Consider the following 13,112-nt stretch of genomic DNA (forward strand, 5'->3'; position numbering starts at 1 on the left):
CCTCTCTCTCTTACCCTCAGCCAACCCTCCATATCACTGTCAGGACCCATTTCCACTTTATCACTGACCAAACACTCCCTCAGCCTGCTGTCCCCCCACCCCTTCCTCATGACTGACTTCAGAGCGGATAGCTGGCTCGTTTGGTAATCCCTGCCTGGGACCACGCTATCTGGATCATTTGATAATGCTGCCGCTGGAGCAGAGTCGCTGCAGATAACTGAGACCTGTCTGTTTTTTTTTTTTTTTTCCCTTTGCCCCTTAGTTTCTTTGACTCTTTTGTTCTCTTTCTGCAAATCTCCAAGTTGTGGTAATGGGAAAGGGAGCAATGCAGGAGCCCTGGGGAGGTGGCTTTGTACGAGATGTAGAGCAGGTTGGAGCAATGAAAGGGAAAAAGTTCAGTGTTTCAGAAGACATATCACAGTGATTCACAGGGCCAATATCATAAGAGCAGCCAACGTGAGTAACCTGTGATACATAACGGTTTCCATTAGTAACATGCTCGTAAATGATTACTGCAATGAAATTAGTCCCACAATGACATTTATAGAGGCTTCTGTGAGTTTGAACTCTTTCCTTTTGTCTTGCTTGGAAACAGTTGTAGAACTGCAGTATCAGTACTTGTTATCACCACTACATTATATATAAAGGAATGCACTGCTGTAATGTTTGTAGTTTTTGCAGTAACACCCAAGTGATCTTTGCTATTATGATATTTGCAACCGTTAAGATCACTGAAATATAAATGAGATCATTATTTTCATGGTGCTTTTTCCTGTTCTTTATTTTTCCTTCAAATATTTCTCGCATCCAGAGTGTTTGGCGGCTTCCTGAAACGAGCTGTTGTAACCTCAGTGGAAGTGACTGAATGACTGAGTCATTAGACCGACCCACACGGTGCTGACAGCTTTAGCTGCAGTCTCACAGCAGAAGTACAATACAGCTCATATTATTAAGACATCGTTATTAATAGATGGAATTTCAAGTTATGCAAGGGTTATTTTCCCAATGTAATTAATTACCCTTTTAATTTGCAGTTACAAAATAATTCCAATATCTTTGAAAGAAGTAATGAGTAACCGTTGCCACTTCATTTTTTTTTTTAATTGAATTTTTAAAGTGCTGACTGTATGGGAATTAATGACTGCTTTTGATGACAGTTTTCAAGCTGATTCACTGGTATAAATGATTCATAACGCTGCATTTACACACAACATCAAGTCGCTGAGAGAGTGTGTATTAAGTAACAGGGGAAAAAAAAGAGTATTTGTGTGTTATTCTTGGTCTGCTCCTTGTCTGTGTGAACTATGAAGCATGAAATCCTGAAGTTTTCCCAGAGATGACATAACGACATTATGCTCCATGACCAATGTCGGCTGCTGGCTGTTAAACAGAAATATGAGGTTTCCTCCGGACGTATATCATGACGAGCGGCATTTTTATCATATCTTTATCTCTCCACCGTCTCCATCTGACTTGCTTTGTCTCTTTATTTCCCTCGATGCTTCCCTTACAGCTCAGTGTCGCTACGCCCTCGGGATGGAGGATGGCACCATCCCAGACTCTGATATCACTGCCTCCAGCGCCTGGTCCGACTCCACCGAGGCCAAACATGGAAGGTGGGACGTGTGTATGCATGCGTGTGTGTGTGTGTGTGTGTGTGTGTGTGCAAGCTGGAAAGGAACAAACTACATTTAGTGTAATTAAAAAGATTTCCATGGAGACAAACTTTTTTTTTTGCTGTTAAAAAAGCTGTAATTTGTCTCCCACGTGAAACAGTAATTGAACCCCAGACTGAGAAATGGCTGTCAGCAGCAGTGATCTCATGACTCACTACACACACACACACACATCCACACACCAGCATCAGTTTAACCGCTGAAGCCCAGCTAACTCTGATTAGCCGGTCATAAATGTCTTGATTTTCATCCAAATACTGTTCCCTGTTATGAACAGCAGAGCTCACACTTTGTTTTAGTTAAAATGTCATTATTTAAAGAACAACACCCATGTGGTTTACATTTCTCCTGGGTTTTTTCCCTTTGGTTGTGTGCCCTATGGTAATGGATTAAAGAGGTTATTTTCCTGTCATTCCTGTTAGTCATTGATTTGTTATTGTGAGATAATGCAGCGCAGACAATACCTGGCAGTGTCGGTGTAAACCTTACATTCATTAATCGGGATTCACTGAATTGGATTACATAACCCAGATGATTTTAATTCACAGCATTTTATCTGATTTTCACGTTGTTTTGAAATGAAGGGAAACCCGTTAGATAGCAGAGAGAGTAAAGATAGATTTTTCACATTTGTAGCTCAAAGCAAAGCGCTGCTTTGAGAGCACAATGATGAGGGCTGATGCGGTGTGTGTATTGATGGTGATACATTTATTAAAAGCACACGAAACCACAGGTAGGACACTTTGAAGTTTTCCTTTCTAATCCAGCCTTTGAGAGAACTTCCTGTATAGAAAATATAATTACCACTTGGAATAGAATCAACCAGCCCTGCAGACTGCTGCCCACAACTCTTTAAATGCAGCTGAGTCTCTTAGAGGCAATAACAACACATAAAAACAACAATTAGGGGTGATTATCAGCCTGGATTATCAGTGTTGTCATTAAACAGTAAAGGTCAGCATGTCGCACATTCTGTTGTACAAACGTGATCATGTGCTCCATCTGTCTGGAAGACATCTCCTAATGCTCATGTGCATCATGTCGCTGAGGTGAGGTGTGTTACTGTAACGCCACGGCTTTAGCAACATATTATTAAGTGTTTACTGTTATGGAATTAGTAACATTTACAATGTTTTTATGAGCTTCACACCTTCACTAGACTTTAAGCAAATTTAATGTGGAGTCATCATGCTTTAATTATCAAATAATACTTGAAGTTTACTTAACATACCCCTATAGTTTCAAATTTAAAATATGCCTTCTGCGTGGACAGCAAATTCAATTATATAACAAAAGGAAAACGCTTTAATCAACAATGGTATAATAGCTCTCATTTGATGTATCATATAAAATGGACTTCATTCATGCACTCTGCCTTGAATCTGTACCAACTGGATGGTAAATAGGAAATCATGTTTGTTCTCCTCTCCTGAAAAGCAGCATTGTGCTTTAGCGTTTAGAAGACATGCAGCTCCATGTGTAAACAGTTCTGCAGGTGCATTACAGAGTTTTACATGATTTCTGCAAAGTGTTTTTCCCTTGTGGGAGCACAGGCAGTTGAATATGCCAGACTGACTAATGAATGACTGAATAATGCCTGATTTGTCCAAACACACCACAACCAACACGTGTGCATCGCCACTTGACTTCCAATGAACCGATGTAGCTCCAGCCAAACCAGATGTTGAGAACTGATTAGACTGACGGTGCCGTCAGCTCGGCTAATACATCTCAGGAATTCTAATACATGAACGCCATTAAGCCGTCCGATTAAAAGTAATCCTTAAAAAGTAATAGGAAGTTGTTTTTATAAGTAAATAGTATTGTTACTCAAATGCAAGTTACTATTACCTGTGTTCAAGTACTTGCTGTGAGTCCGATACCCAGCAAAGCTGCAGTCTGATGAGTTTGTCTACTTTCCGGCTGTTGGCAGCACGCAAAAGCAATTTTCAGGCACTTTATTAGATTATCATAGAAGAAGATATTGTGTGTCTCCATAAAACCTCCTTGATAATTACATTACCATCTCATCTGTCTGGCAGTGAGGTCTGATTTACGAAGGCAACGTCAGACCTGCAACATGTTACAGCCACGTGTAAAAGCACTCTGTGTGTGTGTGTGAGTGTGTGTCTGTGTGTTTGTGTATTTGCATTCATTTGTCTCCATCAGTGTGTTGGGCTGGGTCTCTTGGCTGAGTGTCTAACCATGTGGAAATGATTATTAACCCCAGCTATGTTTAAGACACATTGGGGAGACCCAAAGAGAGAAAACAGAGAGCGCAGCGGACATAGAGTAAGATGGAAAAAAAAAAAAAACCAAGCAAGAGGGGTTTCGCTGCAATCGCGTGCTGAAAGCTGGGGAGAAATTAATTTCAAAACAGGGTTTGAGTGAAAGTGTTGTGTGAAGTGAGAGATTCAGGACTGCTGAGCATTTTTTCACTGCTGTTCTTACTCAAATTAAAGGCATATTGTTCGATGAGAACAATGAGACGACTGAAGAATCGCCTGATATGGAGGCAGAAAGGAATAGAGCATAAATGAGTGTCTGTGGATGGAGGATCTCCGTTGTGGTAATCCTGTCCTTCTCGCCTCCTCCCACTACCACAGGACTCTTGATGGCCTCACTAATGTGTCGATATCATCTGTTCGCTGCCAGCCGTATGATCTCACCGCCTGCCCGTGAAGATTGATTGAAATTCAAGCTTTGCTGTCAGCGTGTGACTGAGTTGATACAGCGATTTGTTTGGCGGTCGGAGCAGCAGCTTGCATTTCGAGAGAGGAGCCCCACAGCGGTCAGAGCGTGGTTGCGGCCTGGCGTCCGTTCCCGGAGCTCCTCGTACGAGTTGTGAGAGACGCACTGCCAAGTTTGTGGTCTTCATGCGGCCGATGTGTGGTGCCGGCGTGACCTCTGCTTACTGGCGGTACTGAAGGAGGTCACGGCGAGTGAAAATCTCCGTGTGTGGCCTGCGGAGCTGCGAGCAACAATCGGTCCACACCATATCTTGCTGTGAGGTTTAAAGAATGCAGAGGAGCTTTTAATTTTCACTCTTTCACTCTCTTCATGGTTGTTTCCTCTCTTCACGAGCCCTCTGTGTCTCTGTATTTTCCATCTGTCCACAGTCGCTCTGCGAGTTTTTAGCCATTGCCAGGTCTCCTTCTCTCAGCTCCTCTATTTGTCAGGCAGCATTGCTTTATTTATCTGTGAACATTTGGCTCCTGTGGAATCCAATATATGCGCTGCTAGAAGAGGAGGATTGGACTGTTTGTACTGAATTCTCACTTGTATTTCTGCGCGCTGCCGGCACTGAGGGTTTTGATGTAGTCAGTATTGTAGGTGCGCTCGTATCTGTGTGAAGGTTTGCGTCGGGGACTGCAGGTTTTTGGACTTTTCAATCATGTTTTTGTTTTCAGAACTTAAAGTTAGTTCTTCTCACTGCACCACACCACATTAATTCCTCCCTTTGTGTCTCTGTGTGCCTCAGGTTGAGCACTGGAGAAGGCGACGGGGCGTGGTGTCCAGCAGGAGCCGTCTTTCCCAGCGGATCAGAGTACCTTCAGGTCAGACGCTTGGCTTACTCACTGCCTGCATTGTTTGTAGAGTAAAACATTGAATGTTGGAGTTGTTTTCATTAACTCTTCTATTCAAGTTGAATTTTTTTGAAGAAACACAGGTGCAATTTGCTGCAAAATAAACTTCGTCCTTGAATATTTCAAAGAAAGAAATTGTGTAAGATTACTTTACTTCACGCTTTTTTTCTTATTTCAAATTCACAGATAGATCTGAAATTCAACTATCGTAGTGTTTTTTTTTTCAGTCTATTCTGACTTTGCATGATTATTTGCAGCCTTCAGCAAGTTTTTTCGAATCCACCTTCACAGGGTGGATTTAATGCAAATGCAACTTTGATAGCAGTGGGATAGACACTGTGCAACTGCTGCATCACTGATCTCTCCACGCAGTTCTCAGTTAGCCTTACAAAAACAGCGTGGCACACAGTGAATAAATCACAAACTGATTCAGCCACTGCTATTGAAAAATTAAAGTTCATACTGGCCTTTTTTTCAATAAAGCTCTTCCTGTGGACTGGATCAGAGCCGCTCATAGACCAGTTTTTGTACCTTGGCCTGATGTTTGACACATTTGCCCTTGAATCCTCATCCTTTGTTATCTTAACTATGTGAAAACTACCAGAGAAATCAAGCTTTGTGCCCATGTACTCATCATTCTGGGGGCTCCAAGCACTTTGCCAGCTCATCACCGACATAATTCAAGAATATTTCAAACATTTGTCAATATTATCAAAAAGGCACATTCATATTAAAACATGGCCAAATATTGAAGTTTGACATTATCTTGGAAAAAGAGGCACAGACAGTCATTTACACAAAAAATCCAGACGTTCTATATGTAATTATAGTCACAGGAGCCTTTAGTGACTCATCAGAGTAAATCCAATTTGTTGCTGTTACAATATTAGCTGTTGTTTCCTTCTGGCTTCACTTCGGATTGACATTCAGAAATGTACAAAAAACAAAAAACATTATGGGAAATGTGTAGTCACCCCTTTGCAGATAATCATTTAAGTGGACATGTGCATCACAATTAAAATAAGCACACAATCAAAAAAAAAATGCAAAAGAAAACAATGCAATCAATTTGATTTATATGACAGTAATTGCTTTTTCAGTAATGGATACAGTGAGTTCTGTCTTAGCTGCCAGCCATCTTCCAGCAATTTCCCTAAAACAGAAATCTCCATATTCAGAAGCCAGCTTGACAGATCAGCCTCAATCATCCAAAACAAGTCGGGACATTTCAATTGACTCTTATCAAACTAATAAGTCCTCAGGTCAGTATATAAAGGGAAATAATGAAGTTTCTTGTTCTCCATTTCCAGCTGTCGGAAAATTGATACTCACTGACGTGCTCATACTCTTTAAAGTCTAGTGGCTGAACCAAGCTCCACTGAATGCCTATTCCTTTTCATGTATGCGGCAGCTGTAGGCGAGGTGCTGTAACTGGGGGTGAAGGGAGGATGTGGTATTGTTCACACACTCAGTCAAAGCCAGGGACAAGTTTGGGTTGATGCTGGTCTTAAAATTCAGTGGCGTCGGGAGTCTTTGAGAGCCTTTTTCATCGCAGATGTTCCAACAAGCTTTTCAGTGATATTCCTATTTTCTGATTTATTTTATCATTTTGTATTACCTTTTTTGCTATCTTCGAAGGACGAGTGAAAATCCTTTTAGACTAGACAGCATTTATGATTGGTAAAAATGATGGTATGTAATCTTTGCATGTAGAGTACTTACTCATCAAGTTAGGACCTAAAACAACTGGAGTTGCAGGATGGATAGAAAAGCATTCATTCACTCATGTACAGAAGATCTAGTCACCAATTAACCCTTAATAATAAGAAGCCAGGCTATTAACCATGACAGCACAATGTCACTGTGAAAAACATCTCAGTAAAGGAAAAAATGCAAAAAAGCAAAGCAAGTAAAATAAAAAAATAAAAAGCTTTTTGTCTCTACTTATCAAGTTGCTTTAAAAGTCTTGAAATACATATAGTCTATGTATTTAAATCTGTTGTGGTCATCCGTAGATCGACCTGCGCAAACTTCACTTCCTGGCTCTGGTGGGCACCCAAGGTCGCCATGCCGACGGACACGGCCAGGAGTTCGCTCGCAGTTACCGCCTCCGCTACTCCAGGGACGGAGTGAAATGGAACACCTGGAAGGACCGCTGGGGCCAAGAAGTAAGCTCAGCTCTTCTTAATGAGGGTCTCCTCCAGGTCTGCACTCCAGCGGAGGAAGACGACAGATTAAATAACCTTTGATCATCAAAACCTTGAATTTACAAAGAAGAAATGCTCCGGATTATTGATGAGAAAAATCTCTCTGGGGTGCCGAGCGTCATGCAGAGTTGATCATCAGTGAAGTTAAATGCCCGATATTGTCTTTGTTGACAAGTCCTGTTCTACTGTCACATGATAGAGCGGCATTGCAGATCTCCATTGTTAAGAGAAGGGCTATTTTGGGCTCGCAGTTCTGACCTTATCACCATGCCTGACAAATAATCTGAGAATGTAAACCAATGCACTTCACCTACAAAAAGCTGCCAGAGGCATCCCATATAAAATCGGCCTTCTTCCTTCTTTTTCCTATGAAGACAAAGCGAAGTGAGTTTGTTTCAGTACTGTTTAGATGAAATTAATCTGAGTTCACACACTGAATAAAAAGTCAGAAGCTTCAGGCGATATCCATGTCTCCCTGCAGTTAACAGCCCGGCTGAGCAGTGCGCTGTGTGACCGAGCCGTTGTTCTGCTCTCCCACAGGTGGTGTCGGGTAATGAGAACACCTATGATGTTGTGCTGAAAGATCTGGGACCTCCCATCGTGGCCCGCATGGTGCGTTTCTACCCCCTGGCAGACCGAGTTATGAGTGTTTGCCTTCGGGTGGAGCTCTACGGTTGTCTGTGGAACGGTAAGTGTTTGCATGGAGGTGATGGACGAATGAACAATGATACATGATGTGTCAATTTGTTTGGACATTTGTTTGGATTAAGCTCATTGTCTGGTCATTAACTTGCCATCAGGACCGCCCTTGGGATATATTAAAGGTTTTCTGCTCTGCGGATGTCAAAATTATATCTGCACGACAAAAAAACATTTTAAGACACTTTATTATTTTATTCAAAACTTGAACTATTCAGTGCTTTTAAGTTGGTATCCTGCTTTTGTGTGCTGGTTAAAGTGGTGTCTACAAAAGTTTGGCTTCACTGTAATGCGTCCTACAGCTCTGGGCTGAGAGAGCTACTGGTTGGAGACCAACAAAATCAATTTTTCAATTGATCACACCCTGAATTGGTTTCCTGCAGATGTAGCAAGAATGTGGAACAAACTCTGGGGAAATTTTTGATAAATTTGTGCCTCAAGTTGCTTGTGATTCGAACAACATTTTCCAGATTGCGACTGTCTTTTGCTTATTTACCAGCACTAATGACAAAGAGAAAAACCCAACTATTCCACATAAAGGTGCCTGTTGGAAAGGAGAGGCTCCTTGCTGCTGTAAAAGCCCTCTGCATAACCAGAGCCACAGGTGGCGACTTTCTGCTGTTCACTCTGGGGTTATTGGATAGAAAGGCAGAGGAGGACAGGACAGCCACAGAGAGGAACCACTCAGACAAGCATTTTGTCTTCAGACATTTTGTCAAGCAAAGCAGAGCTCAATAAAAGACGGGCAGAAGCTTCTGAATGGAGAACTTTGTGAAAGCTAACTTGTTTATAATTCACAAAAGCTGAATTGAAAAAGATTTTAAACTTCTTTGGGAAATATGTGAGTATTCAGTGGAAAATAAAATAAAAAAATGGGTCAACAAATTTTCAAAAATATTGATTCTTAATCTTAGGTGACAGGTTTGTGAGACCCTGCTGCTCCCACTGGGAAGGTGCACCCCCCCCTGCTCCCGCCAGTGTTTAAGAGCTCTGTGAATTCCGTCCACAGTCTGCTGCAGCCCAGTGAGACGCAGGATAAATGCGTTGGCAAATGAGAGATTGAAGTGGTTTTCTCCAGGGAAGAAAGGTTAGGAACCATTGACTTAATAAACCATTTGATAGGCTTACTCAAACGCATGTCCTTCAGATCTGAATAAACTTGATGACTTCTCTCATGTTGAAGGTGACGGTTTACTGCTCTCCCGGATTGATTCCTATCTCAGCTGGCCGTGATTAAGAGTGCATGTTTTTACCATACGTCCCGTGCACAGAGCTGAAGCATTACATCAAATTTACAGCCCGGAGGATTTGCCCGGATAAAAGAAGCCAGGCTTTGATAGATGATGTTGGTCCCTGTGTTTCCTGAAGCACAACACTGACGAGCTGGATATTTACGACTGGCTCACCTCGTCTCCCGGCCCATCCGCCTCCCTCATACAGCACGAGGCTGCCTGTAAATCAGAGCTGTCACCAACACTAAAAGACCCCGGTCCGTGTCTTCGGGGAGGCCATCTCTGTAAAATATGCTCCGCTGTGGGTTTTTGAGGTGCTGCAGCTCAGTTCATCTACAGGACAGAGATTACGTAAAATCAGTACAGTGTTTGGTTTTGCACACATTTGACTTCGTCTCACGTCAGAAAACAAAGAGGCAGGACAAAGTATTTCCTTTGCTTATTTTTCTAAAAACTTTTTGTTTGCATCCGCTTGACGGCCGTGCACTCGGTCACTGGCACGCAGATATAATCACATCCACAGGCGCTCGTTTATGTGCAAACAGAGCGTACTGCACACATACTGTAAATGTTTATTATGTGTAGCAGGGCAGCGCGCCGCGGCCGGCGCGGTTGACGTCACCGCTGGTCTGAGCGAGCAGGTTGATTAGCTGAATGTTAGAGCAGGGAGGCTTGGGTTTCGCCGATAAATGGTGGCTGGAGCCGAGTGGGCCCGAGGAGCTGACCCCTTCGTTTGTTTTACTACTTAAAAAACCAGCCGCAGCCGTTTCCTCGCTGCACTGGTTTCTGCCTAATGTGAGTTTCGAAGACGTGCAGCTGCTCTTGATGAAAATGTAAAGCGTCAAAGGCGAAATGCGGCACAATTCCAATCCATCTCCAATCCCCTTCCGTCTCTGTCTCCCAGATGGGTTGAAGGCTTACACGGCTCCTGTGGGCCACGTCATGCACTTGCCTGGGATGCCCGTCTACCTGAACGACTCCACCTACGATGGAAGCACAGAACAAGGGTAAGAGACTCGGCTGCTCCGGGCGTCGTTTCCATTTCCATTTTTATGTGCGCGTAGGCGTCTGATTTCCATAGAACCTCCAAACTCATCGATTTTCTTTTTATGGAAATGTACAGATGCGGTTACAGCAGTGTTGTGGTAAATATGATCATGATGAAAACTCACAAGTTTTATACTCAGGAATTTGTGGTTAGAAATATGCCTCCATCACTGAGGCAGCAAAAGCGTCCGGGCAGCACTCATCACATCTGCTAGCAGTAAAGTGGGGTCTCAGCCAAATCCTTTCTTGAAAGTTTATTCTGCCTGCCTAATCGAAAGGGAATTTTCTTTTTTTTTTTTTTTTTTTTTTAGCAGCTCTGGGATTTGAGGCGTGTTTCCTGGCTGTAATGTTTTGGCAGGGAGCAGAGGAGTGGGTGAATTTGAGGGGTGGGCGTCCTCACTTGCATGGGCTGTGCAGTTAATGGAGCTGAAATGTTTTGCAAGCAGGCGAAGCCGCACTCTTGATGTAATCCAGACGTATTTGGAGCAGATGTATGTGTGAGGGCTCACATGGCGGGGAGCGGAGGGACCTGTATTGTGATCCCTTTGTGTTGCTTTGTGTGTGCGTGCATGCGTACGTGCGTGCGTGTGTTGGGGAAATTACATCAAGCTCACATCAATATGTCTCCACAGACCTGCATGTAAAGCTGTACCTTTTCCTGTGTGTGTGTGTGTGTGTGTGTGTGTGTGTAGGATGCAGTTTGGAGGTCTGGGTCAGCTGTGCGACGGTGTCCTGGGAGGCGACGACTTCATACAAACCAAAGAGCTCAGGGTGTGGCCCGGGTATGACTACTTAGGCTGGAGCCGGGAAGCCCTTGGGCAAGGCAGCGTGGATATTGAGTTCCACTTCGAGAAGCCTCGGGTTTTCCACAACATGCAGGTAGGCACTGATCCAACTGTTGAACTTTCCACATTGTTTTTGAGGTTGAAAAATTTGCATTTATTTCCATCATGGCTCCATAGATACATTGTTACACAGCTGCAAACTATGATATAAACTTAAACCTTAAATAATCCCAAATATCAGTACACCATGTGTTTCAAAGAACTTTTTTAATGCTGTTTAAAATTGTAAACTGATCTGCCGGAGAAGCAGTTTCAAAGAGCCCCAGACAGATGAATTTTACACGGTACCATCACTTTGTGGTTATGTAATGAAAAGTGATAGACTGAGTGATCAGTTAGTGAACTGAGAACCTGCTTAGATCCACTGTGTTAATAGACAATGAAAGAATGAAGGAGAAAAGAAGAAGCTTTCATCTTTCCTTTTTTTTGTTTTGTTTAATTTAATTGGACTTTATATAATTTATGATGATGTTTATTAATTTAGTTCAACACTGGAAGTAAACATGCAATATTTGGTATTCATAAATAATATATCCATGTTATTTAGGTTAAATAAATGAGATCATGACTGTTATGCTTTATGGATAGCACAACATGATTTGTTCAACTGGATGGAGGTTATTTTACCAGCGGTCACCAGTGTCATCGAGAGCTGGTTTGGGTAAAACAATCCTTTAGGACAAACAGTGAATAAGGCCATTAGTTCAGTAATGTTTCTTTATTTCTGTCTTTTGGTCTTTTTTGTTGTACTGAATGTGTTATATGTATAATAGTCACTATTTCTTACACAGGAGAACAATAAAGGAGCCCTAACCTTACATTTACCAGATAAATGTTTACAGCAATGCACTTCTCAGTGCTGTAATGGATTAAATTGAAGTACAAGTGATAGGTTGTTATCTGTAACTAACTGTAAGGGTGTTGGACCAGACTGCCTGAAATTCAGACGGCACATAGATGCAGAGATGTACTGATGTGCACTGATTCCTGTTCTTTGTGTTCAGGAAGACTTTCCTTTTCAAAGTTTGAATACATGATTCAGACTCTACAGGATTCCATACACATGCAGTCTTTTCATCATCTCAGACATCACATGTTTTTTTTTGTGCATGTCTTTCCTCTGCAGCTGTGCAGTCCAAAAGGAATTCACTGGCCAAATTCTCTTAGTTCATCATTGTTTAATTCATAGGAGACGAGCCGATGACAATGTTTACTGAGATTTGTTAACATATCCGTCTACGTTTTGAAAAAAATAGGTTAATTCGGAAATGTTTATAATTAATTCGTTGTTTTTGGTAATTAATTATCTTATTAGTCCAAAACAAGCAAACTGTTGTGTCTGTGCTGGGAATCTGATGACGCTCCTCAGCTCGGCTACCAGCAGCACAGCCTCCGAAACAAAACTCCCATCAGCATTGTTGTGTGTGTGTGTTTTTTTGGGGGGAGAGACAACAATAACTCTGTTAATTTGCTGTTTCAGGAAGTATCATTTGACTGGAATAGCTCAGCAGCCATTTAATTAGTTTGAATGCGCCATTGTTTATCATGGGCCAGTGCTTCTGGGCTCATCGCTCTGGGATCCAGATCCGCTGAATGGCGTCATAACGTGTGTGTGTGTGTGTGTGTGTGTGTGTGTGTGTGTGTGTGTGTGTGTGTGTGTGTGTGTGTGTGTGTGTGTGTGTGTGTGTGTGTGTGTGTGTGTGTGTGTGTGTGTGTGTGTGTGTGTGTGTGTGTGTGTCTGTGTGTCTGTGTGTCTGTGTGTCTGTGTGTCTGTGTGTCTGTGTGTGTGTGTGTGTGTGTGTGTGTGTGTGTGTGTGTG

The 13,112-nt window shown here is 42.4% G+C and overlaps 1 protein-coding gene across 4 annotated transcripts in view; it reads left to right on the forward strand.

Moving 5' to 3' along the window:
• Positions 1-13,112, forward strand: part of ddr1 (discoidin domain receptor tyrosine kinase 1) — a 50,497-nt gene that overhangs the window by 19,517 nt on the left and 17,868 nt on the right. For all 4 annotated transcript variants that reach the window (XM_030103077.1, XM_030103080.1, XM_030103079.1 and 1 more), the window contains 6 exons: positions 1,514-1,616; positions 5,158-5,233; positions 7,279-7,431; positions 8,011-8,158; positions 10,306-10,408; positions 11,141-11,327. In XM_030103077.1, coding sequence (XP_029958937.1) covers positions 1,514-1,616; positions 5,158-5,233; positions 7,279-7,431; positions 8,011-8,158; positions 10,306-10,408; positions 11,141-11,327 — 770 coding nt within the window. The remainder of the gene's footprint in view (positions 1-1,513; positions 1,617-5,157; positions 5,234-7,278; positions 7,432-8,010; positions 8,159-10,305; positions 10,409-11,140; positions 11,328-13,112) is intronic.

The sequence above is a fragment of the Salarias fasciatus genome, chromosome 11 (assembly GCF_902148845.1).
Source record: "Salarias fasciatus chromosome 11, fSalaFa1.1, whole genome shotgun sequence".
Taxonomy (NCBI): domain Eukaryota; kingdom Metazoa; phylum Chordata; class Actinopteri; order Blenniiformes; family Blenniidae; genus Salarias; species Salarias fasciatus.